The sequence below is a fragment of the Mustelus asterias genome, chromosome 8 (assembly GCF_964213995.1).
Source record: "Mustelus asterias chromosome 8, sMusAst1.hap1.1, whole genome shotgun sequence".
Taxonomy (NCBI): Eukaryota; Metazoa; Chordata; class Chondrichthyes; order Carcharhiniformes; family Triakidae; genus Mustelus; species Mustelus asterias.
Window position 1 is genome coordinate 140,195,263 of NC_135808.1, and position 26,808 is coordinate 140,222,070.

The window sequence follows — 26,808 nt, forward strand, 5'->3', positions numbered from 1 at the left end:
TTTAGGCGAGACAGAGGAGGGGCTAGGAGAGGTGGGGGAGTAGCAATGCTGGTTAGGGAGCATATTACAGCGGTACAGAGGGTGGACAATTTGGAAGGGTCAGGTAACGAGTCACTGTGGGTGGAGCTCAGAAACAGGAAGGGCGCAGTCACAATGCTGGGGGTATACTACAGGCCTCCCAACAGCCCACGGGAAGTTGAGGAACGGATATGTAAGGAGATTCTGGACAGGTGCTGAAAAAATAGGGTTGTTGTAGTAGGAGACTTTAATTTCCCTCACATCGACTGGAAATCGCTTAGGGCTGGGGGCCTGGTCGGGGAAGAATTTATAAAATGCGTACAGGAAGGTTCTTTGGAACAATATGTTGACAGTCCAACTAGAAAGGGGGCTATACTGGGGAATGAGCCCGGTCAGGTCATCAAAGTTTCAGTGGGGGAACATGTGGCAAATAGTGACCACAATTCTGTAAACTTTAGGATAGCAATGGAAAAAGATGAGTGTTGTCCTTTGGGTAAGGTGCTGAATTGGGGGAAGGCTAACTACAGCCGGATTAGGCAGGATTTGGTGGCTGTTGATTGGGAGAGGCTGTTCGAGGGTAAATCCACACCTGGCATGTGGGAGTCTTTCAAGGAGCAGTTGATAGGACTGCAGGACAGGCATGTGCCTGTAAAGAAGGAGGATAGGAAAGGTAGGATTCGAGAGCCGTGGATAACCAGTGAAATTGTGGGTCTAATCAAAAAGAAAAAAGAGGCATATATGAGGTCCAGGCAGCTAAAAACAGATGGAGCAGTAGAGGAATACAGAGAAAGTAGAAAAGAACTCAAACAGGGACTTAGAAGGGCAAAAAGGGGTCACGAAATGTCCTTGGCAGACAGGATTATGGAGAATCCTAAGGCATTTTATACATACGTTAGGAACAAGAGGGTTGTCAGGGAAAGAATCGGACGTTTCAGGGACAAAGGAGGGGAATTATGCTAAGAACCAAAGGAAGTAGGAGAGATCCTAAATGAATACTTTGCATCAGTATTCACAAAGGAGAGGGACATGTTGACTGGTAGGGTCTCAGAGAGATGCGTTGACCCGTTAGAAAAAATCTCAATTACAAGGGAGGAAGTGTTCGGTTTTTTAGGAAACATTAAGACAGATAAATCCCCAGGGCCGGATGGCATCTATACTAGACTCCTCAGGGAGGCAAGAGATGAAATTGCTGGGCCTCTAACAGAAATCTTTGATAGGGTGAACGGTGGGAAGCTTTTTCCCAGGTCAGAGGTGACAAACACAAGGGGACACAGGTTCAAGGTGAGAGGGGGCAAGGTTCAACACAGATGTCAGGGGGACGTATTTTACACAGAGGGTGGTGGGAGCCTGGAATGCACTCTCAAGCAAGGTGATTGAGGCGGACACGCTGGGATCGTTTAAGACTTATCTTGATAGCCACATGAACATGCTGGGAATAGAGGGATACAAACGAATGGTCTAGTTGGGCACATGAGCGGCGCAGACTTGGAGGGCCGAAGGGCCTGTTCCTGTGCTGTATTGTTCTTTGTTCAGTCAACTTGTCCAAATCGCACTGAAGCATGTCTGCATCCTCCTCACAGCTCACCCTCCCACTGAGCTTTGTGTCATCTCCAAATTTGGAGATATTACATTTAGTTCCCTCATGTAAATCATTAGTATATATTGTGAATAGCTGGGGTCCCCAGCACCGATCCGAGCGGTATCCCACTAGTTACTGCCTGCCATTTGGAAAATGACCCATTTATTCTTACTCTTTGTTTCCTGTGTGCCAATCAGATTTCTATCCATCTCAATACACTTCCCCCAATCCCTTGGGCTTTAATTTTAACACGAATCTCTTATGTGTTGGACTTTGTCAAAAACCTTCTGAAAGCCCAAATAAACCACATCCACTGGTTCCCCCTCTTCAACTCCACTAGTTACATCCTCGAAGAATTCCAGTAGATTTGTCAAGCATGATTTCCTTTCATAGATCCATGCTGACTCCGTCCGATCCTGCCACTTCCAAGTGTTTTCCTACAAAATCACTTAGTGAATCATAGAACATAGAACAGTACAGCACAGAACAGGCCCTTCGGCCCACGATGTTGTGCCGAGCTTTATCTGAAACCAAGATCAAGCTATCCCACTCCCTATCATCCTGGTGTGCTCCATGTGCCTATCCAATAACCACTTAAATGTTTCTAAAGCGTCTGACTCCACTATCACTGCAGGCAGTCCATTCCACACCCCAACCACTCTCTGCGTAAAGAACCTACCTCTGATATCCGTCCTGTATCTCCCACCACGAACCCTATAGTTATGCCCCCTTGTAATAGCTCCATCCACCCGAGGAAATAGTCTTTGAACGTTCACTCTATCTATCCCCTTCATCATTTTATACACCTCTATTAAGTCTCCCCTCAGCCTCCTCCGCTCCAGAGAGAACAGCCCTAGCTCCCTCAACCTTTCCTCATATGACCTACCCTCCAAACCAGGCAGCATCCTGGTAAATCTCCTCTGCACTCCTTCCAGCGCTTCCACATCCTTCCTATAGTGAGGTGACCAGAACTGCACACAATATTCCAAATGTGGTCTCACCAAGGTCCTGTACAGTTGCAGCATAACCCCACGGCTCTTAAACTCCAACCCCCTGTTAATAAAAGCTAACACACTATAGGCCTTCTTCACAGCTCTATCCACTTGACTGGCAACCTTTAGAGATCTGTGGATATGGACCCCAAGATCTCTCTGTTCCTCCACAGTCTTCAGAACCCTACCTTTGACCCTGTAATCCACATTTAAATTTGTCCTACCAAAATGAATCACCTCACATTTATCAGGGATAGTGAATTATATCACTATAATTCCATGTTTTCTCTCTACCTCCCTTTTTTAATAGTGGGGTTACATTTGCTACCCTCCAATCTGTAGGAACTGTTCCAGAGTCTATAGAATCCTGGAAGATTTGGGTTTATAAAATGATGAAGGGGATAGATAGAGTGAACGTTCAAAGACTATTTCCTCGAGTGGATGGAGCTATTACAAGGGGGCATAACCATGGGGTTCATGGTGGGAGATATAGGAAGGATATCAGAGGTCGGTTCTTTACGCAGAGAGTGGTTGGGGTGTGGAATGGACTGCCTGCAGTGATAGTGGAGTCAGACAATTTAGGAACATTTAAGCGGTTATTGGATAGGCACATGGAGCACACCAGGATGAGAGGGAGTGGGGTAGAACAAAGAACAATACAGCACAGGAACAGGCCCTTCGGCCCTCCAAGCCCGTGCCGCTCCCTGGTCCAAACTAGACCATTCTTTTGTATCCCTCCATTCCCACTCCGTTCATATGGCTGTCTAGATAAGTCTTAAACGTTCCCAGTGTGTCCGCCTCCACCACCTTGCCTGGCAGCGCATTCCAGGCCCCCACCAGCCTCTGTATAAAATATGTCCTTCTGATATCTGTGTTAAATCTCCCCGCCTTCACCTTGAACCTATGACCCCTCGTGAACGTCACCACCGACCTGGGCAAAAGCTTCCCACCGTTCACCCTATCTATGCCTTTCATAATTTTATACACCTCTATTAAGTCTCCCCTCATCCTCCGTCTTTTCAGGGAGAACAACCCCAGTTTACCCAATCTCTCCTCATAACTAAGCCCCTCCATACCAGGCAACATCCTGGTAAACCTCTGCACTCTCTCCAAAGCCTCCACGTCCTTCTGGTAGTGTGGCGACCAGAACTGGATGCAGTATTCCAAATGCGGCCGAACCAACATTCTATACATCTGCAACATCAGACCCCAACTTTTATACTCTATGCCCCGTCCTATAAAGGCAAGCATGCCATATGCCTTCTTCACCACCTTCTCCACCTGTGACGTCACCTTCAAGGATCTGTGGACTTGCACACCCAGGTCCCTCTGCGTATCTACACCCTTTATGGTTCTGCCATTTATCGTATAGCTCCTCCCTACATTATTTCTACCAAAATGCATCACTTCGCATTTATCTGGATTGAACTCCATCTGCCATTTCTTTGCCCAAATTTCCAGCCTATCTATATCCTTCTGTAGCTTCTGACAATGCTCCTCACTATCTGCAAGTCCTGCCAATTTTGTGTCGTCCGCAAACTTACTGATCACCCCAGTTACACCTTCTTCCAGATCGTTTATATAAATCACAAACAGTAGCTTGATCTTTGTTTCAGATAAAGCTCGGCACAACATCGTGGGCCGAAGGGCCTGTTCTGTGCTGTACTGTTCTATGTTCTAAGATGACCACCAACACATCCACTATTTCTTGTAGTGGGCCACTTCCTTAAGTACTCTGGGTATATTATCAGGCCCTGGGGATTTATTGGCCTTCAACTGCATCAGTTTCCCTAACACCATTTCCCTCCTAATTCTGATCTCCTTCAGTTCCTCCCTCTAAGTAAACCCTGTGTTCTCCAATATTTCTGGTATCTGATTTGTGTCCTTTGTGAAGACAGGACCGAAGTATGTAAAAGTAAAGTTTATTTAAAGTTTTATTTAAAGTATTCAGTTCGATATCCTTCTGCCCCCACTCCATTATACATTCAACTGTTTCTGCCGGGAGGTTTACTCGTGTAGCTCGGGAGGGTTTAAACTAGTGTGGCATGGGGATGGGAAGTGAAGCAGCCGTAAGTACAGAGACTGGGGAATAGCTTGAGAATAAGGCAAATATAGCGAAGAGGAGGAGCAGTCAGGGAGAGGTTGCTGAGCTCAACAGGGATGAAGGCTTGGACTGTATTTACTTCAATGCAAGAAGTATAACAGATTATTCAGGTGAAGTTTAGAGCCTGGATTAATGCATGGAATTACGATATTGTTCTGTCACAGAACATGGTTGAAGGAGGGACAGGATTGGCAATGTAACATTTTGGGACATCAGTGTTTTAGACGAGACAGAGGAGGAAGCAAAAGAGGTGGGGGACTGTTAGGGAACACATCACAACTGTACTGATGGAGGACACTTTGTGGGGATTTTGCAAGGCATTATGGGTAGAGCTCAGGAACAGGAAGGGTGCTGTCACAATACTGGGATTGTACTACAGACCTCCCAGCTGCCAGAGGGAGCTAGAGGAACAGATATGTAGTCAGATTCTGGAAAGATGTGAAAATAATAGGGTTGTTGTGGTGGGTGGTTTTAACTTTCCCTCGTATTGACTGGGACTCCCTTAGTGCCAGGGGTTTGGATGGGGAGCAATTTGTGAGGTGTGTCCTGGATGTGTTTTTGAAACAGTTGGTGGATAATCCAACAGGAGAGAGGACCATACTGGTCCTTGTATTGGGGAATGAGCCCGGCCAAGTTTCAGTGGGGGAGCAGTTTGGGAATAGTGACCATAATTCTGTAATTTTTCAGATACTTATGGATAAAAACAAAAATGGTCCTCGGGTGAAGGTGTTAAATTGGAGGAAGGTCAACTATAACCGAATTAGGCAAGAACTGGAGAATGTGGTTTGGGAGTAGCTGTTTGAGGGTAAATTCACATATGACATGTGAGAGTCTTTAAAAGACCAGTTGATTAGAGGGCAGGACAGGCAGGTTCCTGTAAAAATGAAGGACAGGAATTGCAAGATTCGGGAATCTTTGATGACAGGTGAAATTGTCAGCTTCGCCAAAACAATGGAAGGATACGTAAGGTCAAGGCAACTAAAAACAGACAGAGCCTTGAAGAGTATAGAGAAAGTAGGAAGGACCTCAAATGGTGAGTTAGGAGGGCTAAAAGAGGCCATGAAATATCCTTGGCCAGCAGGGCGAGAAGCAAGAGGGTAGCGAGGGAAAAAGTAGGCCCACTCAAGGATAAAGGAGGGGGGGGTTTCCCTGAAAATGGCAACACAGGTGGCCAAGGTGATTAAGAAGGCATCTGGCATGCTTGCCTTCATCAGCCTGAGCACTGAGCACAGGAGTTGGGAAGTCATTTGAAGCTATATAACCTTGGTTCAGCTGCATTTGGAGTATTGCGTGCAGTTCTGGTCACCGCACTACCAGAAGGACTTGGAAGCTTTGGAGAGAGTGCAAAGGTGGTTCACCAGGATGATGCCTGGTCTTGAGGGTGTTGGCTATGTGGAGAGGTTAAATAAACTGGGATTGTTTTCACTGGAAAGATGGAGGCTGAGGGTAGACCTCATAAAGATCTACAAAATTACGAGAGGCATAGACAGGGTGGATAATCAGGGGCTTTTTCCCGGGGTGGAAGTGTCAATTACAACAGGCACAGGTCCAAGGTGAGAGGGGGAAAGTTTAAGGGAGATGTGCGGGGGACGTTTTTCACGCAGTGAGTGGTGGGTGCCTGGAACGCGCTGCCAGAGGAGGTGGTGGAAGCAGCACATTAGCAACATTTAAGAGGCATCTGGATGGGTACATAAATGGGGAAGGAATAGCAGGCCAAAGGGCCTGTTCCTGTGCTGCACTTTTATTTTTCTTTGGGCTTACATTAACACTGCAATGAAGTTAGTGTGAAAATGGGGTCATAGTTTGAGGATAAGGAGTAAACCTTTTAGGACTGAGGTGAGAAGGAATTTCTTCACCCAGAGAGTGGTGAATCGGTGGAATTCACTACCACAGAAAGTAGTTGAGGTCAAAATGATGTGTGATTTCAGGATGAAATTAGATATAGCTCTTAGGGCTAAAGGGATCGAGGGATATGGGGGAAAGGGGGATCAGGATATTGAATTCGATGATCAGCCACGATCAGAATGAATGGCAGAGCAGGCTCGAAGGGCCGAATGGCCTACTCTTGCTGCTAGATTCTATGTTTACCTGCTGTTCCTACAAACTCGGTTTCTGCGATTCATGCTTGGGGAATCCACCTCCAAACCATTCTGAAGTTTCCCACCATTTAGATAAGAATTTGCCTTTGTATTTTTCCTGCCAAAATGGATAACAAAGAACAAAGAACAGTACAGCACAGGAAACAGGCCCTTCGGCCCTCCAAGCCTGTGCCGCTCCTTGGTCCAACTGGACCAATCGTTTGTATCCCTCCATTCCCAGGCTGCTCATGTGACTATCCAGGTAAGTCTTAAACGATGTCAGCGTGCCTGCCTCCACCACCCTACTTGGCAGCGCATTCCAGGCCCCCACCACCCTCTGTGTAAAAAACGTCCCTCTGATGTCTGAGTTATACTTCGCCCCTCTCAGCTTGAGCCCGTGACCCCTCGTGATCGTCACCTCCGACCTGGGAAAAAGCTTCCCACTGTTCACCCTATCTATACCCTTCATAATCTTGTATACCTCTATTAGATCTCCCCTCATTCTCCGTCTTTCCAAGGAGAACAGCCCCAGTCTACCCAATCTCTCCTCATAGCTAAGACCCTCCATACCAGGCAACATCCTGGTAAACCTTCTCTGCACTCTCTCCAATGCCTCCACGTCCTTCTGGTAGTGCGGCGACCAGAACTGGATGCAGTACTCCAAACGTGGCCTAACCAGGTTCTATACAGCTGCATCATCAGACTCCAGCTTTTATACTCTATACCCCGTCCTATAAAGGCAAGCATACCATATGCCTTCATCACCACCTTCTCCACCTGTGTCGCCACCTTCAAGGTCCCTCTGTGTTTCTATACTCCTGATGACTCTGCCATTTATTGTATAACTCCTCCCTACATTATTTCTTCCAAAATGCATCACTTCGCATTTATCCGGATTAAACTCCATCTGCCACCTCTCCGCCCAATTTTCCAGCCTATCTATATCCTGCTGTATTGCCCGACAATGCTCTTCGCTATCCGCAATTCCAGCCATCTTCGTGTCATCCGCAAACTTGCTGATTACACCAGTTACACCTTCTTCCAAATCATTTATATATATCACAAATAGCAGAGGTCCCAGTACAGAGCCCTGCGGAACACCACTGGTCACAGACCTCCAGCCGGAAAAAGACCCTTCGACTGTTACCCTCTGTCTCTTGTGGCCAAGCCAGTTCTCTACCCATCTAGCCACCTCTCCTTGTATCCCATGAGCCTTAACCTTCTTAACCAACCTGGGTTATCCCTGCTACCCTTCTTAAACAACGGGACCACATTCGCTAAACTCCAATCCTCAGGGACCTCACCCGTGTCCAAAGAAACGACAAAGATTTCCGTCAGAGGCCCAGCAATTTCACCTCTCGTCTCCCTGAGCAGTCGAGGATAGATGCCATCAGGCCCTGGGGCTTTGTCAGTTTTAATGTTCCCTAAAAAACCTAACAGTTCCTCTCTTGTAATGGAGATTTTCTCTAACGGGTCAACACCTCCCTCCGAGACACTCCTGGTTAACACGCCCCTCTACTAACCTCACACTAATCCAAGTTAAACTCCATCTGTCTAATTTTGCCCCATTCACTTCACCTATCCATATCCAATTGTAAACTAGTGTGTCTATAGAAGAGGTAAGTGCTATCTAGAGCTTTCATAAGAACATAAGAAATAGGAGCAGGAGTAGGCCATCTAGCCCCTCGAGCCTGCCCCGCCATTCAATAAGATCATGGCTGATCTGACGTGGATCAGTACCACTTACCCGCCTGATCCCCATAACCCTTAATTCCCTTACCGATCAGGAATCCATCCATCCGCGCTTTAAACATATTCAGCGAGGTAGCCTCCACCACCTCAGTGGGCAGAGAATTCCAGAGGTTCACCACCCTCTGGGAGAAGATGTTCCTCCTCAACTCTGTCTTAAACCGACCCCCCTTTATTTTGAGGCTGTGTCCTCTAGTTTTAACTTCCTTACTAAGTGGAAAGAATCTCTCCGCCTCCACCCTATCCAGCCCCCGCATTATCTTATAAGTCTCCATAAGATCCCCCCTCATCCTTCTAAACTCCGAGTACAAACCCAATCTCCTCAGCCTCTCCTCATAATCCAAACCCCTCTTCTCCGGTATCAACCTGGTGAACCTTCTCTGCACTCCCTCCAATGCCAATATATCCTTCCTCATATAAGGGGACCAATACTGCACACAGTATTCCAGCTGCGGCCTCACCAATGCCCTGTACAGGTGCATCAAGACATCCCTGCTTTTATATTCTATCCCCCTCGCGATATAGGCCAACATCCCATTTGCCTTCTTGATCACCTGTTGTACCTGCAGACTGGGCTTTTGCGTCTCATGCACAAGGGCCCCCAGGTCCCTTTGCACGGTAGCATGTTTTAATTTGTTTCCATTGAGATAGTAATCCCATTTGTTATTATTTCCTCCAAAGTGTATAACCTCGCATTTATCATTTTCATGTCAGCTGCTGACAAATTCACAGGTTCTCTCTTTGCCCCTTCATAGACTTCCCCTGTACGTTCTGCCCAATTCTCTATAATTTACAATAATGGTTCGCTGCACTTACCAAGATTGAAATTCTGCTCTGCTCCATTCGAACCTATGATCCCAGTGTCTGAATCGCATTATTCCTGGAAGTAAAGGGTTGAAATCTGAATTTGGAGTTGTAATTACAATGACTGCTGGATTCATATATCCAAACACCACCTCTGGGAACCTCTCCAGTTCAGGTGCATCGAGATGCTCGATTCTGAAATGGAAACAGGCGATAAACAAAGACAGACTAATTAAATTTATATTTAATGTAGTTTAAGTAATGTATTCTTTAATCCTTATTGCAATGTGAGCATTACTTCAATATTTACTGTCTATCCCTAGTTGCCCTTGAGAAGGTAGTGGTGAGCCGCTTCTTGAACTGCTGCAGTTCATCTGGTGTAGGTACACCCACAATGCTGTTAGGGAGAGTGTTCCAGAATTTCAACCCAGCGAAAGTGAAGGAACAGCGATATATTTCTGAGTCAGGGTGGAATATGGTTTAGAGGGAATTTGCAAGTTGGTGGTGCTCCATCAATTGTGCTGTCCTTGAGTTTCTAAGTAGTATCGAGGCAAGGTACTAACATGGATTGACGATTGGCTGTCAGACAGAAGGCAGAGAGTTGGGATAAAAGGTTCTTTCTCAGAATGGCAACCGGTGATAAGTGGTGTCCCGCAGGGTTCAGTGTTGGGGCCACAGCTGTTCTCTTTATATATTAACGATCTAGAAGACGGGACTGGGAGCATTCTGGCCAAGTTTGCCGATGATACAAAGATAGGTGGAGGGGCAGGTAGTATTGAGGAGGTGGGGAGGCTGCAGAAAGATTTAGACAGTTTAGGAGAGTGGTCCAAGAAGTGGCTGATGAAATTCAACGTGGGCAAGTGCGAGGTCGTACACTTTGGAAAAAAGAATAGAGGCATGGACTATTTTCTAAACGGTGACAAAATTCATAATGCTAAAGTGCAAAGGGACTTGGGAGTCCTAGTCCAGGATTCTCTAAAGGTAAACTTGCAGGTTGAGTCCGTAATTAAGAAAGCAAATGTAATGTTGTCATTTATCTCAAGAGGCTTGGAATACAAAAGCAGGGATGTACTTCTGAGGCTTTATAAAGCACTGGTTAGGCCCCATTTGGAGTACTGTGAGCAATTTTGGGCCCCACACCTCAGGAAGGACATACTGGCACTGGAGCGGGTCCAGCGGAGATTCACACGGATGATCCCAGGAATGGTAGGCCTGACATACGATGAACGTCTGAGGATCGTGGGATTATATTCATTGGAGTTTAGGAGGTTGAGGGGAGATCTGATAGAAACTTACAAGATAATGAACGGCTTAGATAGGATGGACGTAGGGAAGTTGTTTCCATTAACAGGGGAGACTAGGACGCGGGGGCACAGCCTTAGAATAAAAGGGAGTCACTTTAGAACAGAGATGAGGAGAAATTTCTTCAGCCAGAGAGTGGTGGGTCTGTGGAATTCATTGCCACAGAGGGCTGTGGAGGCCGAGATGTTGAGCGTCTTCAAGACAGAAATTGATAAATTCTTGATTTCTCGAGGAATTAAGGGCTATGGGGAGAGAGCGGGTAAATGGAGTTGAAATCAACCATGATTGAATGGTGGAGTGGACTCGATGGGCCGAATGGCCTTACTTCCGCTCCTATGTCTTATGGTCTTATAGTAGAGGTTTGGAAGGGGTTAAAGGAGTCTGTACGAGTTGTTGTTGAAGGAGTCTGTACGAGTTGTTGTTGAAGGAGTCTGTACGAGTTGTTGTTAAAGGAGTCTGTATGAGTTGTTGTTGAAGGAGTCTGTACGAGTTGTTGTTGAAGGAGTCTGTACGAGTTGTTGTTAAAGGAGTCTGTACGAGTTGTTGTTGAAGGAGTCTGTACGAGTTGTTGTTGAAGGAGTCTGTACGAGTTGTTGTTGAAGGAGTCTGTACGAGTTGTTGTTGAAGGAGTCTGTACGAGTTGTTGTTGAAGGAGTCTGTACGAGTTGTTGTTGAAGGAGTCTGTACGAGTTGTTGTTGAAGGAGTCTGTACGAGTTGTTGTTGAAGGAGTCTGTACGAGTTGTTGTTGAAGGAGTCTGTACGAGTTGCTGTTGAAGGAGTCTGTACGAGTTGTTGTTGAAGGAGTCTGTACGAGTTGTTGTTGAAGGAGTCTGTACGAGTTGTTGTTGAAGGAGTCTGTACGAGTTGTTGTTGAAGGAGTCTGTACGAGTTGTTGTTGAAGGAGTCTGTACGAGTTGTTGTTGAAGGAGTCTGTACGAGTTGTTGTTGAAGGAGTCTGTACGAGTTGTTGTTGAAGGAGTCTGTACGAGTTGTTGTTGAAGGAGTCTGTACGAGTTGTTGTTGAAGGAGTCTGTACGAGTTGTTGTTGAAGGAGTCTGTACGAGTTGTTGTTGAAGGAGTCTGTACGAGTTGTTGTTGAAGGAGTCTGTACGAGTTGCTGTTGAAGGAGTCTGTACGAGTTGTTGTTGAAGGAGTCTGTACGAGTTGTTGTTGAAGGAGTCTGTACGAGTTGCTGTTGAAGGAGTCTGTACGAGTTGTTGTTGAAGGAGTCTGTACGAGTTGCTGCAGTGCATCCTGTAGGTCAGGGATTTCCAAACTGGGTTCCAAGGCAGGCCAGGCTGATCTACGCAACAGGGGACTGCGAGAGAGAGTGCAGAGAGCGGAGTGACAGGGGAGCGAGAGAGAGGGACAGGAGAGCGGAGCAACAGGGGAACAAGAGAGAGAGACAGAAGAGCAGAGCAACGGGAAGAGCAGAGAGCATGCAGAGAGTGGAGCGACAGGGGAGCAAGAGAGAGCGGGATGACAGGGGAGCAAGAGAGAGCGCAGAGAGTGGAGTGACAGGGGAGCAAGAGAGAGCGCAGAGAGCAGAGCAACAGGGACAGCCAGAAAGAGTGCAGAGAGTAGAGCAACGGGGAGAGCAGAGAGAGCGCAGAGAATGGAGCGACAGGGGAGCGAGAGAGCATGCACAGAGCGAAGCGATGGGGAGTGAGAGCGCGCAGAGAGTGGAGCAAGGGGGAGAGTAGAAATGGCACAGAGAGCGAAGCGACAGGGAGCGAGAGAGAGCACAGTGAGCGGAACGACAGGAAAGCGAGAGAGAGCACAGAGAGCAGAGTGACAGGGGAGCAAGAGAGAGCGCAGAGAGTGGAGTGACAGGGGAGCGAGAGAGAGCGCAGAAAGCGGAGCGAGGGGGAGAGCGTGAGAGCGCAGAGAGCGGAGCGACAGGGGAGCGAGAGGGAGAACACAGAGCGGAGCGACAGGGGAGCAAGAGAGAGAGCGGAGCGACAGGGAGCGAGAGAGAGTACAGAGAGTGGAGCAACGGCGAGCGCAGAGAGTGGAGCAAAAGGGGAGCGAGAGAGCGCAGAGAGCAGAGCAACAGGGGAGCGAGAGCAAGCGCAGAGAGCGGAGCGACAGGGAGCAAGAGAGAGCGCAGAGAGCGGAGCTACAGGGAGAGCAGAGAGCCGAGCGACAGGGAGAGCACAGAGTGTGGAGTGACATGGAGCGTGAGAGCGCGCAGAGAGTGGAACAATAGGGGAGTGAGAGAGAGGGCAGAGAGCAGAGCGACAGGGGAGCGAGAGAGAGCGCAGAGAGCGGAGCGACAGGGGAGCGAGAGAGAGCGCAGAGCGTGGAGCGATGGGGAGCAAGAGAGAGCGTAGAGAATGGAATGATGGACAGCGAAAGAGAGCACAGAGAGTGGGGTGACGGGAAAGCGAGGGAGAGCAGAGAGTGGAGCAATAGTGGAATGAGAGAGAGCGCAGAGAGTGGAGCAACAGGGAGTGAGAGAGAGCACAGAGTGTGGAGCGACAGGGAGTGAGTGAGAGCACAGAGAGTGGCACGATTGGGAGAGCAGAGAGAGTGCAGAGAGCAGAGTGACAGGGAGAGCGATGGGAAGAGCAGAGAGAGCAATGGGGAGCGAGCGAGAGCGCAGAGAGCGGAGCGACGGGGAGAGCAGAGGGAACGCAGAGAGTGGAGCAATAGGGAGAGCAGAGAGAGTGCAGAGAGTGGAGAGAGCCCAGAGAGAGGAGTAACGGGGAGAGCAGAGAGAGCGGAGCATAGAACATAGAACATAGAACAGTACAGCACAGAACAGGCCCTTCGGCCCACGATGTTGTGCCGAGCTTTATCTGAAACCAAGATCAAGCTATCCCACTCCCTATCAATGGGGAGAACAGAGAGAGCGGAGCAATGGGGAGAGCAGAGAGAGAGAGTGGGGTGAGCCCAGAAAGTGGAGTAACGGGGAGAGCAGAGAGAGGAGTGAGCCCAGAAAGTGGAGCAACAGGGAGAGCAGAGAGAGAGAGAGAGTGGAGTAACGGGGAGAAAGAGAGCGATGGGGAGAGCGAAGCAATGGGAAATTTGAAAATGGAAGTGGATACCGGGGCAATTATCATTGGGAACAAACTTAGCATTACTCACAGGATGCTGTCCAACCACTGAAGTTGGAAAACACTGTGGCCAGGTTAGTCATTTATTCAGGAGAGGCACTTCTAATCGAAGGGTTAGGGTTTGGGTAGCTTACGGAAACAGTCCGTCCAACTCCGCTTGTCATCATATTCAGACAAGGACCAATTCTAATGGGAGGGACTGGCTCCAACATATTAAAGTTGAACTACATGGAGATATTTAATTGAGTGAGGGAGGACACTACAAAGTCATCTGAAGATATCCTGAGGTTTTCCAAGAAGAACTAGGAAAAATAAAGGGACTCCTGGTTAAAATAAATGTAGACCCTTAAGCCATGCCAAAATAGTAAATGGCAACATCGGCTGCTTCTTCCACGTTGGAAAAGGCGGAAGCAGAATTTGATCACTTTGAAATCTGGGTATCAGAAAACCAGTGCAGTTTGCAGAATGGGCCACCCTATCGTTCCTGTCCACAAACCAGACAAGTCAGTCTGCATTAGTGAGGATTACAAATGGACTATCAATCGAGCAACAAAATGAGTCTGATATCCCATACCCAAAATGGAGGATCTATACACCAAATTAGCTGGCAGTTTTAATGTTTCCTAAACGAGGTAAGAGTCACATTTACTTGCAGCATGAGTCACCCTGAAGATATGTCACTACCAACACTCACAAGAGCTTGTATGCGTATACCTGGTTATCATTTGGAAAATCATTGGTGTGCACGAGTGGAGCAACACTTGTGTCAACGCGTGGCGTTACGAGGATAAGGCCTGAGTGGGATTTTTGTCAGTGCAGGCTCGATGGGACAAATGGCCCCTTTCTGCACTGTAGGGACTCTATGACTCTATAATTCAATGATTCTATCCCACAACTTTTAACTTCTCAGAAACACAGCAAACAGATCAGGACTTGGGCACAAAAGGATCCTGTACAGTCAAAAATTAAAATCATGGATTTTAAGCAGGGGTCAAAAATCAGAGCTGTGAATTCAGAAGAGGTGGCAGAGAGGCTTCAGTGAGGAGCATTCTGGGAGAAGTCAGCACAGTCACCTTGGCTGTAGGTAGCAGAAGAACCCCTCCAGAGTTAAGCAGTACTAGTACTAGACAGGTCACGCAACAGAAGGGCAGAGAGCAAGGCAAGTCCATATTAAACTGCATTTATTTCAATGCAAGAGGCCTGATGGGCAAGGCAGATGAACTCAGGGCATGGATGGGTACATGGAACTGGGATATGATAGCTATTACTGAAACATGGCTAAAAGAGGGACATAAAAGAACAAAGAAAATTACAGCACAGGAACAGGCCCTTCGACCCTCCACGCCTGCACTGACCATGCTGCCCGACTGAACTAAAATCCCCTACCCTTCCCATATAGAGGGATATGGGAATAGAGGGATCCCATACCCCTCTAGTCCCATCCTATTCATGTATTTGTCAAGACGCCCCTTAAAACACACTTTCGTATCTGCTTCCACTACCTCCCTGACAACGAGTTCCAGGCACCCACCACCCTCTATGTAAATAAACCAACCTCGTACATCTCCTTTAAACCTTGCCCCTCGCACCTTAAACCTATGTCCCCTAGTGATTGACTCTTCCACCTTGGGAGAAAGCTTCTATCCACTCTGTCCATACCCCTCATAACCTTGTAGACTTCTATCAGCTCGCCCCTCAACCTCCGTTGTTCCAGTGAGAACAAACAAAGTTTCTCCAACCTCTCCTCATAGCTAATGCCCTCCATACAAGGCAACGTCCTGGTAAATATTTTCTGCACCCTCTCCAAAGCCTCCACAACATTCTGGTAGTGTGGCGACCAGAATTGAACACTATATTCCAAGTGCGAAAACATGACTGGCATCTCAATGTTCCAGGGTACAGATGCTACAGGAAGGATGGAACAGGAGGTCATAGAGTCATAGAGGTTTACAGCATGGAAACAGGCCCTTCGGCCCAACTTGTCCATGCCACCCTTTTCTTTAAACCACTGAGCTAGTCCCAATTGCCTGCGTTTGGCCTATATCCCTCTATCCCCATCTTACCCATGTAACTGTCTAAATGCTTTTTAAAATACAAAATTGTACCCGCCTCTACTACTGCTTTTGGCAGCTTGTTCCAGACACTCACCACCCTGTGAGAGAAAAAATTGCCCCTCTGGACCCTTTTGTATCTCTCCCCTCTCACTTTAAACTTATGTCCTCTAGTTTTAGACTCCCCTACCTTAGGAAAAAGATGTTGACTATCTAGTCGATCTATGCCCCTCATTATTTTATAGACTTCTAGAAGATCACCCCTCAGCCTTCTACACTCCAGAGAAAAAAGTCCCAGTTTATCCAGCCTCTCCTTAGAACTCAAACTATTAAGTCCCGGTAGCATCCTAGTAAATCTTTTCTGCAGTCTTTCTAGTTTAATAATATCCTTTCCATAATAGAGTGACCAGAACTATGCGCAGGTGCTAAGAGAGGGGGTGGAGTTACATTTTTGACTGGGAAGAACATCACGGCAGTACTGAGAGGGGATATATCTGAGGGTTTGCCCACTGAGTCTATATGATAGAACTGAGAAATAAGAAGGGGGAAATCATTTTGATGAGAGTGTACTATAGGCCCCAGTAGTCAGCGGGAAATTGAGGAGCAAATATGGAAGGAGATTACAGATAGCTCCGAGAAAAATAAGGTGGTAATAGTAGGGGACTTTAACTTTCCCAACATTGACTGGGACAGCCATTGCATTAGGGGTTTGGATGGAGAGAAATTTGTTGAGTGTTTTCAGGAGGACTTTCTCATTCAGTACGTGGATTGCCCCAGAGAGGGGGCAAAACTTAACCTCCTCCTGGAAAATATGGAAGAGCAGGTGACAGAAGTGTTAGTGAGGGATCACTTTGGGACCAGTGACCATAATTCCATTAGTTTTAAAAGCAAATTTTTGCGGATGCAGGAATCTGAAACCAAAAGAAAAAATGCTGGAAAATCTCAGCAGGTTGGCAGCATCTGTCAGGAGAGAAAAGAGCTGATGTTTCGAGTCCAGGTGACCAGAGCTTTGACAAAGGGTCATCTGGACTCAAAACGTCAGCTCTTTTTTCTCCTTACAGATGCTACCAGACTTGCTGAGATTTGCCGTCATTTTCTCTCCATTAGTTTTAAGATAGCTATGGGGACTGATAGGTCTGGACCAAAAGTAAAAATTCTAAATTCTAATTTAGAGTGAAGGGCAAGGCTGGTAGAAGAAGGGAACTCTGGTTGACTTGGGATATTGAGGCCCTGGTCAAGAAGAAGAAGGAGGCATCTGACATGCATAGGCAGCTGGGATCAAGTGGATCCCTTGAAGAGTATAGAGGGTGTAGGAGTAAAGTAAAGAACAAAATCAGGAGAGCAAAAAGGGGACACGAGATTGCTTTGGCAGATAAGGCAAAGGAGAATCCAAAGAGCTTCTACAAATACATAAGGGCAAAAGAGTAACAAGGGAGAGAATCGGGCCTCTTAAGGATCAACAAGATCATTGATGTGCAGAGCTACAAGAAATGGGTGAGATCCTAAATGAATATTTTTCATCAGTATTCACTGTTGAGAAAGGCATGGATGTTAGGGAACTTGGGGAAGTAAATAGTGATGTCTTGAGGAGTGTACATATTACAGAGGAGGTGGTGCTGGAAGTCTTAAAGCACATCAAGGTAGATAAATCCCTGGGACCTGATGAAGTGTATCCCAGGGCATTGTGGAAGGCTAGGGAGGAAATTGCAGGTCCCCTAGCAGAGATATTTGAATCATCAATAGTCACAGGTGAGGTGCCGGAAGACTGGAGGGTGGCAAATGTTATGCCTTTGCTTAAGAAGAGCTGCAGGGAAAAGCCTGGGAACTACAGGCCGGGGAGCCGAACATCTTTAGTGGGTAAGTTGTTAGAAGGTATTCAGAGAGACAGGATTCACAGGCATTTAGAGAGGCAGGGACTGATTAGGAACAGTCAGCATGGCTTTGTGAGTGGAAAATCATGTCTCACAAATTTGATTGAGTTTTTCGAAGGGATAACCAAGAAGGTAGATGAGGGCAGTGCAGTTGACGATGTCTACCTGGACTTTAGCAAGGCCTTTGACAAGGTACCACATGGCAGGTTGTTGCATCAGGTTAAATCTCACGGGATCCAGGGTGAGGTAGCCAAATGGATAAAGGGTGGCTTGATGACAGAAGACAGAGGGTAGTTGTAGAGGGTTGTTTTTCAAATTGGAGGCATGTGACCAGTGGTGTGCCTCAGGGATCGGTGCTAGGTCCACTGTTAATTGTCATTTATATTAATGATTTGGATGAAAATTTAGGAGGCATGGTTGGTAATTTTGCAGATGACACCAAGGTCAGTAGCATAGTGGGCAGTGAAGAAGGTTATCTCAGATTGTAATGGGATCTTGATCAACTGGGCCAGTGGACTGACGAATGGCAATGAGGTTTAATTTAGACAAATGCGAGGTGATGCATTTTGGTAGATTGAACGAGGGCAGGACTTACTCAGTTAATGTAGGGTGTTGGGGAGAGTTAAAGAACAGAGATCTGGGGGTACAGTTTCGTAACTCCTTGAAAGTGGAGTCACAGGTGGACAGAGTGGTGAAAAAGGCATTCAGCATATTTGGATTCAGAGGTCAGAACATTGAATACAGGAGTTGGGATGTCTGGTCGAAGTTGTACAAGACATTGGTAAGGCCACACTTGGAATACTGTGTATAGCTCTCATCGACCTTTTATAGAAAGGATATCATTCAACTAGAAAGAGTACAGAAAAGATTTACTAGAATGCTACCGGGACTTGATGGTTTGAGTTATAAGGAGAGGCTGGATAGACTGGGACATTTTTCCTCTGGAGCGTAGAAGGCTGAGGGGTGATCTTATAGAGGTCTATAAAATAATGAGGGGCACAGATTAGCTAGATCGTCGATATCTTTTCCCAAAGGTAGGGGAGTCTAAAACACGAGGGCATAGGTTTAAGGTGAGATGAGAGAGATACAAAAGGGTGCAAAGGGGCAATGTTTTCACACAGAAAGTGGTGAAACCTTCGAGGTTTCCACCTCATTGTTATACCGGAGCAAGCGGAGAGGGAGCGATTCGAGTGAGAAGAGCTGAAGGTACGAGACTTTGATTTTTACATTACTTTTTGTTGGAGTTTTGTTTCTAGTACAACAGGAAACGGGAAACCGGAAGTAGCCCGCAGAGAGGCCTGGGAAGGTTTTTTGTCCAATAAATTTGAACGTGGAGGAAACCTGAGACCCTACACCTGAAGGGTCTCCCACCCTCTCCCCTCCTCTAACCTAAAAAATAGACTCGGAGTGAGAGCAGGTAAGCTTTTTTTTAAATCTCTTTCGTTTCTTAGTAAGGGAAGTAGCAGGGATGTCAGTGCAGGCAGTGCAATGTTCCTCCTGTGGGATGTTTGAGGTGAGGGACAGCAGTGTCCCGGCTGAGTGCACCTGCAGGAAGTGCACCCAATTCCAGCTGCTTGAAGACCGTGTTAGGGATCTGGAGCTGGAACTGGATGAACTCAGGATCATTCGGGAGGCAGAGGCAGCTATAGATAGAAGCTACAGGGAGGTAGCTACTCCTAGAAATGATACGTGGTTGACGGCTAGAAGGGGTAAGAAGCAGTCAGAGCAGCGATCCCCTGGATCCCCTGTTCCTCTGTATAACAAGTATTCCGTTTTGGATACTGTTGGGGGGGACGACTTAACAGGGGTAAGCCATGGGGTACAGGTCTCTGGGACAGAGTCTGTCCTTGTTGCTGAGAAGGGAAGGGGGGAGAGGAGGAGAGCATTAGTTATTGGGGACTCCAGAGTTAGGGGGATAGATAGGAGATTCTGTGGGAACAAGAGGGACTCGCGGTTGGTGTGTTGCCTCCCAGGTGCCGAGGTCCGTGATGTCTCGGATCGTGTTTTCGGGATTCTTAAGGGGGAGGAGGACCAGCCCCAAGTTGTGGTCCACATAGGCACCCAAGACATAGGTAGGAAAAGGGATGGGGATGTAAGGCAAAAATTCAGGGAGTTAGGCTGGAAGCTTAGGGCTAGAACAAATAGAGTTGTTATCTCTGGTTTGTTACCCCATGCCACGTGATAGTGAGGAGAGGAATAGGAAGAGAGAGCAATTGAACACATGGCTACAGGAATGGTGCAGGAGGGAGGGTTTCAGATACCTGGACAATTGGGGCTCATTCTGGGGTAGGTAGGATCTCTACAAACGGGATGGTCTACACCTGAACCAGAGGGATACCAATATCCTGGGGGGGAAATTTGCTAATGCTCTTCGGGAGGGTTTAAACTAATTCAGCAGGGGGATGGGAACCTGAATTGTAGCTCCAGTGTACAGGAGGTTGAGAGTAGTGAGGTCACGGATAAGGTTTCAACGTCGTGGGAGTGTACCGGCAGGCAGGAAGGTGGTTTGAAGTGTATATACACAGGAGCATCCGGAATAAGGTAGGTGAACTTGCAGCATGGGTTGGTACCTGGGACTTCGAGGTTGTGGCCATCTCGGAGACATGGATAGAGCAGGGACAGGAATGGTTGTTGCAGGTTCCGGGGTTTAGATGTTTCAGTAAGAGCACGGAAAGTGGTAAAAGAGGTGGAGGTGTGGCATTGTTAGTCAAGGACAGTATTATGGTGGCAGAAAGGACGTTTGATGAGGATCGTCGACTGAGGTAGCATGGGCTGAGGTTAGAAACAGGAAAGGAGAGGTCATCCTGTTGGGAGTTCCGAAAAGTTCCAGAGATGTAGAGGAAAGGATTGCAAAGATGATTCTGGATAGGAGCGAAAGTAACTGGGTAGTTGTTATGGGGGACTTTAACTTTGCAAATATTGACTGGAAAAGCTATAATTCGAGTACTTTAGAGGGGTCAGTTTTTGTCCAATGTGTGCAGGAGGGTTTCCTGACACAGTATGTAGATAGGCCAACAAGAGGCGAGGTCACATTGGATTTGGTACTGGGTAATGAACCAGACCAGGTGTTAGATTTGGAGGTAGGTGAGCACTTTGGTGACAGTGACCACAATTTGGTTACGTTTACTTTAGCGATGGAAAGGGATAGGTATATACAGAAGGGCAAGAGTTATAGCTGGGGAAAAGGAAATTATGCTGCGATTAGGCGAGATTTAGGATGGATAGGTTGGGGAAGGAAACTGCAGGGGATGGGCACAATTGAAATGTGGAGCTTGTTCAAGGAACAGCTACTGCGTGTCCTTGATAAGTATGTACCTGTCAGGCAGGGAGGAAGTGGTCGAGCGAGGGAACCGTGGTTTACAAAAGATGTTGAATCTCTTGTGAAGAGGAAGAAGGTGACTTATGTAAAGATGAGACGTGAAGGCTCAGTTAGGGCGCTTGAGAGTTACAAGTTAGCCAGGAAGGACCTAAAGAGAGAGTTAAGAAGAGCCAGGAGGGGGCATGAGAAGTCTTTGGCAGGTAGGATCAAGGAAAACCCTAAAGCTTTCTATAGGTATGTCAGGAATAAAAGAATGACTAGGGTAAGATTAGGGCCAGTCAAGGACAGTATTTGGTGGTGTTTTATAGAACATATAACAGTACAGCACAGAACAGGCCCTTCGGCCCACGATGTTGTGCCGAGCTTTATCTGAAACCAAGATTAAGCTATCCCACTCCCTATCATCCTGGTGTGCTCCATGTGCCCATCCAATAACCGCTTAAATGTTCCTAAAGTGTCTGACTCCACTATCACTGCAGGCAGCCCATTCCACACCCCAACCACTCTCTGCGTAAAGAACCTACCTCTGATATCCTTCCTATATCTCCCACCATGAACGCTATAGTTATGCCCCCTCGTAATAGCTCCATCCACCCGAGGAAATAGTCTTTCAACGTTCACTCTATCTATCCCCTTCATCATTTTATAAACCTCTATTAAGTCTCCCCTCAGCCTCCTCCGCTCCAGAGAGAACAGCCCTAGCTCCCTCAACCTTTCCTCATAAGACCTACGCTCCAAACCAGGCAGCATCCTGGTAAATCTCCTCTGCACTCTTTCCAGCGCTTCCACATCCTTCTTATAGTGAGGTGACCAGAACTGCACACAATATTCCAAATGTGGTCTCACCAAGGTCCTGTACAGTTGCAGCATAACCCCACGGCTCTTAAACTCCAACCCCCTGTTAATAAAAGCTAACACACTATAGGCCTTCTTCACAGCTCTATCCACTTGAGTGGCAACCTTTAGAGATCTGTGGATATGGACCCCAAGATCTCTCTGTTCCTCCACAGTCTTCAGAACCCTACCTTTGACCCTGTAATCCACATTTAAATTAGTCCTACCAAAATAAATCACCTCACATTTATCAGGGTTAAACTCCATTTGCCATTTTTCAGCCCAGCTTTGCATCCTATCTATGTCTCTTTGCAGCCTACAATAGACCTCCACCTCATCCACTACTCCACCAATCTTGGTGTCATCAGCAAATTTACTGATCCACCCTTCAGCCCCCTCCTCTAAGTCATTAATAAAAATCACAAAGAGCAGAGGACCAAGCACTGATCCCTGTGGCACTCCGCTAGCGACCTGCCTCCAGTCCGAAAAGTTTCCATCCACCACCACCCTCTGTATTCAATCAGATATGATGTGGAGACGCCGGCGTTGGACTGGGGTGAACACGGTAAGAAGTCTCACAACACCAGGTTAAAGTCCAACAGGTTTATTTGGTAGCAAATACCATAAGCTTTCGGAGCACTGATCCTTCATCAGATGGAGTGGAAATGTGCTCTCAAACAGTGCAGACAGACAAAATCAAGTTGCACAATGCTGATTAGAATGCGAATCCTACAGCCAGCCAGGTCTTAAAGGTACAGACAATGTGAGTGGAGGGAACATTAAACACAGGTTAAAGAAATGTGTATTGTCTCCAAACAGAACAGCTAGTGATCTCCTCCGGAGCCTTCAACATGTCATTGATGAAGACGAACATCTCGCCAAGGCCATCCCCACACCCCCACTTCTTGCCTTCAAACAACCACGCAACCTCAAACAGACCATTGTCCGCAGCAAACTACCCAGCCTTCAGGAGAACAGTGACCACGACACCACACAACCCTGCCACAGCAACCTCTGCAAGACGTGCCGGATCATCGACACGGATGCCATCATCTCACGTGAGAACACCATCTACCAGGTACACGGTACCTACTCTTGCAACTCGGCCAACATTGTCTACCTGATACGCTGCTGGAAAGGATGTCCCGAGGCATGGTACATTGGGGAAACCATGCAGACACTACGACAACAGATGAATGAACACCGCTCAACAATCACCAGGCAAGACTGTTCTCTTCCTGTGGGGGAGCACTTCAGCAGTCACGGGCATTCAGCCTTGGATCTTCAGGTAAGCGTTCTCCAATGCGGCCTTCACGACACACGACAGCGCAGAGTCGCTGAGCAGAAACTGATAGCCAAGTTCCGCACACATGAGGACGGCCTAAACCAGGATGTTGGATTTATGTCACATTATCAGTAACCCCCACAGCTTGCCTCCTGGGCTTGTAGAATCTCACTAGCTGTTCTGTCTGGAGACAATACTCATTTTTTTAACCTGTGTTTAATGTTCCCTCCACCCACATTGTCTGTACCTTTAAGACCTGGCTGGTTGTAGGATTCGCATTCTAATCAGTATTCTGCAACTTGATTTTGTCTGTTTGCACTGTTTGAGAGCACATTTCCACTCCATCTGACGAAGGAGCAGTGCTCCGAAAGCTTATGGTATTTGCTACCAAATAAACCTGTTGGACTTTAACCTGGTGTTGTGAGACTTCTTACTGTGTTCAATCAGATAGCCAGTTACCTATCCAATCGGCCAACTTTCCCTCTATCCCACACCTCCTTACTTTCATCATAAGCAGACCATGGGGGACCATATCAAACGCCTTACTAAAATCCATGTATATGACATCAACTGCCCTACCTTCATCAACACACTTAGTTACCTACTCAAAAAATTCAATCAAATTTGTGAGGCACGACTTGCCCTTCTGAAGTGACAAAAACGGTTGACGAAGGAAGGGCCGTGGATGTCGTCTATATGGATTTCAGTAAGGCATTTGATAAAGTCCCTCATGGCAGGTTGGTTAAGAAGGTTAAGGCTCATGGGATACAAGGAGAGGTGGCTAGATGGGTAGAGAACTGGCTTGGCCACAAGAGACAGAGGGTAACAGTCGAAGGGTCTTTTTCCGGCTGGAGGTCTATGACCAGTGGTGTTCCGCAGGGCTCTGTACTGGGACCTCTGCTATTTGTGATATATATAAATGATTTGGAAGAAGGTGTAACTGGTGTTATCAGCAAGTTTGCGGATGACACGAAGATGGCTGGACTTGCGGATAGCGATGAACATTGTCAGACAATACAGCAGGATATAGATAGGCTGGAAAATTGGGCGGAGAAATGGCAGATGGAATTTAATCCAGATCAATGCGAAGTGATGCATTTTGGAAGAAATAATGTAGGGAGGAGTTATACAATAAATGGCAGAGCCATCAAGAGTATAGAAACACAGAGGGACCTAGGTGTGCAAGTCCACAAATCCTTGAAGGTGGCAGCACAGGTGGAGAAGGTGGTGAAGAAGGCATAAGGTATGCTTGCCTTTATAGGATGGGGTATAGAGTATAAAAGCTGGAGTCTGATGTTGCAGCTGTATAGAACGCTGGTTAGGCCACATTTGGAGTACTGCGTCCAGTTCTGGTCGCCGCACTACCAGAAGGACGTGGAGGCGTTAGAGAGACTGCAGAGAAGGTTTACCAGGATGTTGCCTGTTATGGAGGGTCTTAGCTATGAGGAGAGATTGGGTAAACTGGGCTTGTTCGCCCTGGAAAGACGGAGAATGAGGGGAGACCTAATAGAGGTGTACAAAATTATGAAGTGAAGAGATGGGGTGAACAGTGGGAAGCTTTTTCCCAGGTCGGAGGTGATGATCACGAGGGGTCACGGGCTCAAGGTGAGAGGGGCGAGGTATAACTCAGATATCAGAGGGACGTTTTTTTACACAGAGAGTGGTGGGGGCCTGGAATGCGCTACCAAGTAGTGTGGTGGAGGCAGACACGCTGGCATCATTGAAGACATACCTGGATAGTCACATGAGCAGTCTGGGAATGGAGGGATACAAACGAATGGTCTTGTTGGACCAATGAGTGGCACAGGCTTGGAGGGCCGAAGGGCCTGTTTCCTGTGCTGTACTGTTCTTTGTTCTAGTAGTGGGAAGTTGTGCGTGGAGCCTGAAGAGATAGGAGAGGCGCTAAATGAATATTTTTCGTCAGTATTCACGCAGGAAAAAGACAATGTTGTCGAGGAGAATATTGAGATACAGGCTATTGGACTTGGTGGGATTGAGGTTAATGAGGAGGAGGTGTTAGCAATTCTGGAAAGTGTGAAAATAGATAAGTCCCCTGGGCCAGATGGGATTTATTCTAGGATTCTCTGGGAGGCTAGGGAGATTACAGAGCCTTTGGCTTTGATCTTTATGTCGTCACTGTCTACAGGAATAGTGCCAGAAGACTGGAGGATAGCACATGTTGTCCCCTTGTTCAAGAAGGGGAGTAGAGACAACCCTGGTAATTATAGACCAGTGAGCCTTACTTCTGTTGTGGGCAAAGTTTTGGAAAGAATTATAAGAGATAGGATTTATAATCATCCAGAAAGGAATAATTTGATTAGGGATAGTCAGCACGGTTTTGTGAAGGGTAGGTTGTGCCTCACAAACCTTATTGAGTTATTTGAGAAGGTGACCAAAGAGGTGGATGAGGGTAAAGCAGTTAATGTGGTGTATATGGATTTCAGTAAAGTGTTTGATAAGGTTCCCCACGGTAAGCTATTGCAGAAGATATGGAGGCATGGGATTGAGGGTGATTTAGTGGTTTGGATCAGGAATTGGCTAGCTGTAAGAAGACAGAGAGGTGGCGGCTGATGGGAAATGTTCATCCTGGAGTTCAGTTACGAGTGGTGTACCGCAAGGATCTGTTTTGGGGCCACTGCTGTTTGTCATTTTTATAAATGACCTGGATGAGGGCGCAGAAGGATGGGTTAGTATATTTGCGGATGACACTAAAGTCAGTGGAGTTGTGGCGAGTGCGGAAGGTTGTTGCAGGTTACAGAGGGACATAGATAAGCTGCAGAGCTGGGCTGAGAGGTGGCAAATGGAGTTCAATGCGGAAAAGTGTGAGGTGATTCACTTTGGAAGGAGTAACAGGATTACAGAGTACTGGGCTAATGGTAAGATACTTGGTAGTGTGGATGAACAGAGGGATCTTGGTGTCCATGTGCATAGATCCCTGAAAGTTGGCACCCAGGTTGATAGGGTTGTTAAGAAGGCGTACGGAGTGTTAGCTTTTATTGGTAGAGGGATTGAGTTTCGGAGCCATGAGGTCATGTTGCAGCTGTACAAAACTCTGGTGCGGCCGCACTTGGAGTATTGCATACAGTTCTGGTCGCCGCATTATGGGAAGGATGTGGAAGCATTGGAAAGGGTGCAGAGGAGATTTACCAGGATGTTGCCTGGTATGGTGTGAAGGTCTTATGAGGAAAGGCTGAGGGACTTGAGGTTGTTTTCGTTAGAGAGAAGAAGGTTAAGAGGTGACTTAATAGAGGCTTACAAGATGATCAGAGGATTAGACAGGGTGGATAGTGAGAGCCTTTTTCCCCGGAAGCTGATAGCTAGCACGAGGGAACATAGCTTTAAATTGAGGGGTGATAGATATAGGACAGATGTCAGAGGTAGGTTCTTCACTCAGAGAGTAGTAAGGGCGTGGAATGCCCTGCCTGCAGCAGTAGTGGACTCGCCAACATTAAGGGCATTTAAATGGTCATTGGATAAACATATGGATGATATTGGAATAGTGTAGGTTAGATGGGCTTTAGATTGGTTTCACTGGTCGGCGCAACATAGAGGGCCGAAGGGCCTGTACTGCGCTGTAATGTTCTATGTTCTAGTGTCCAGAACCAGCTGCCAGAGGTAGTAGTAGAGGTGGGTACAATGTTGTCTTTTAAAAAGCATTTAGACAGTTATATGGGTATGATGGGAATAGAGGGATATGGGCCAAATGCAGGCAATTGGGACGAGCTTAGGGGTTTAAAAAAAAAAGGACGGCATGGACAAGTT

The 26,808-nt window shown here is 47.1% G+C and overlaps 1 protein-coding gene across 1 annotated transcript in view; it reads right to left on the reverse strand.

Annotated features, from left to right (window-relative positions):
* The window catches only part of henmt1 (HEN methyltransferase 1), a 147,453-nt gene that overhangs the window by 54,909 nt on the left and 65,736 nt on the right, over positions 1-26,808 (reverse strand). The window contains exon 4 of the mRNA XM_078219043.1: positions 9,337-9,519. Coding sequence (XP_078075169.1) covers positions 9,337-9,519 — 183 coding nt within the window. The remainder of the gene's footprint in view (positions 1-9,336; positions 9,520-26,808) is intronic.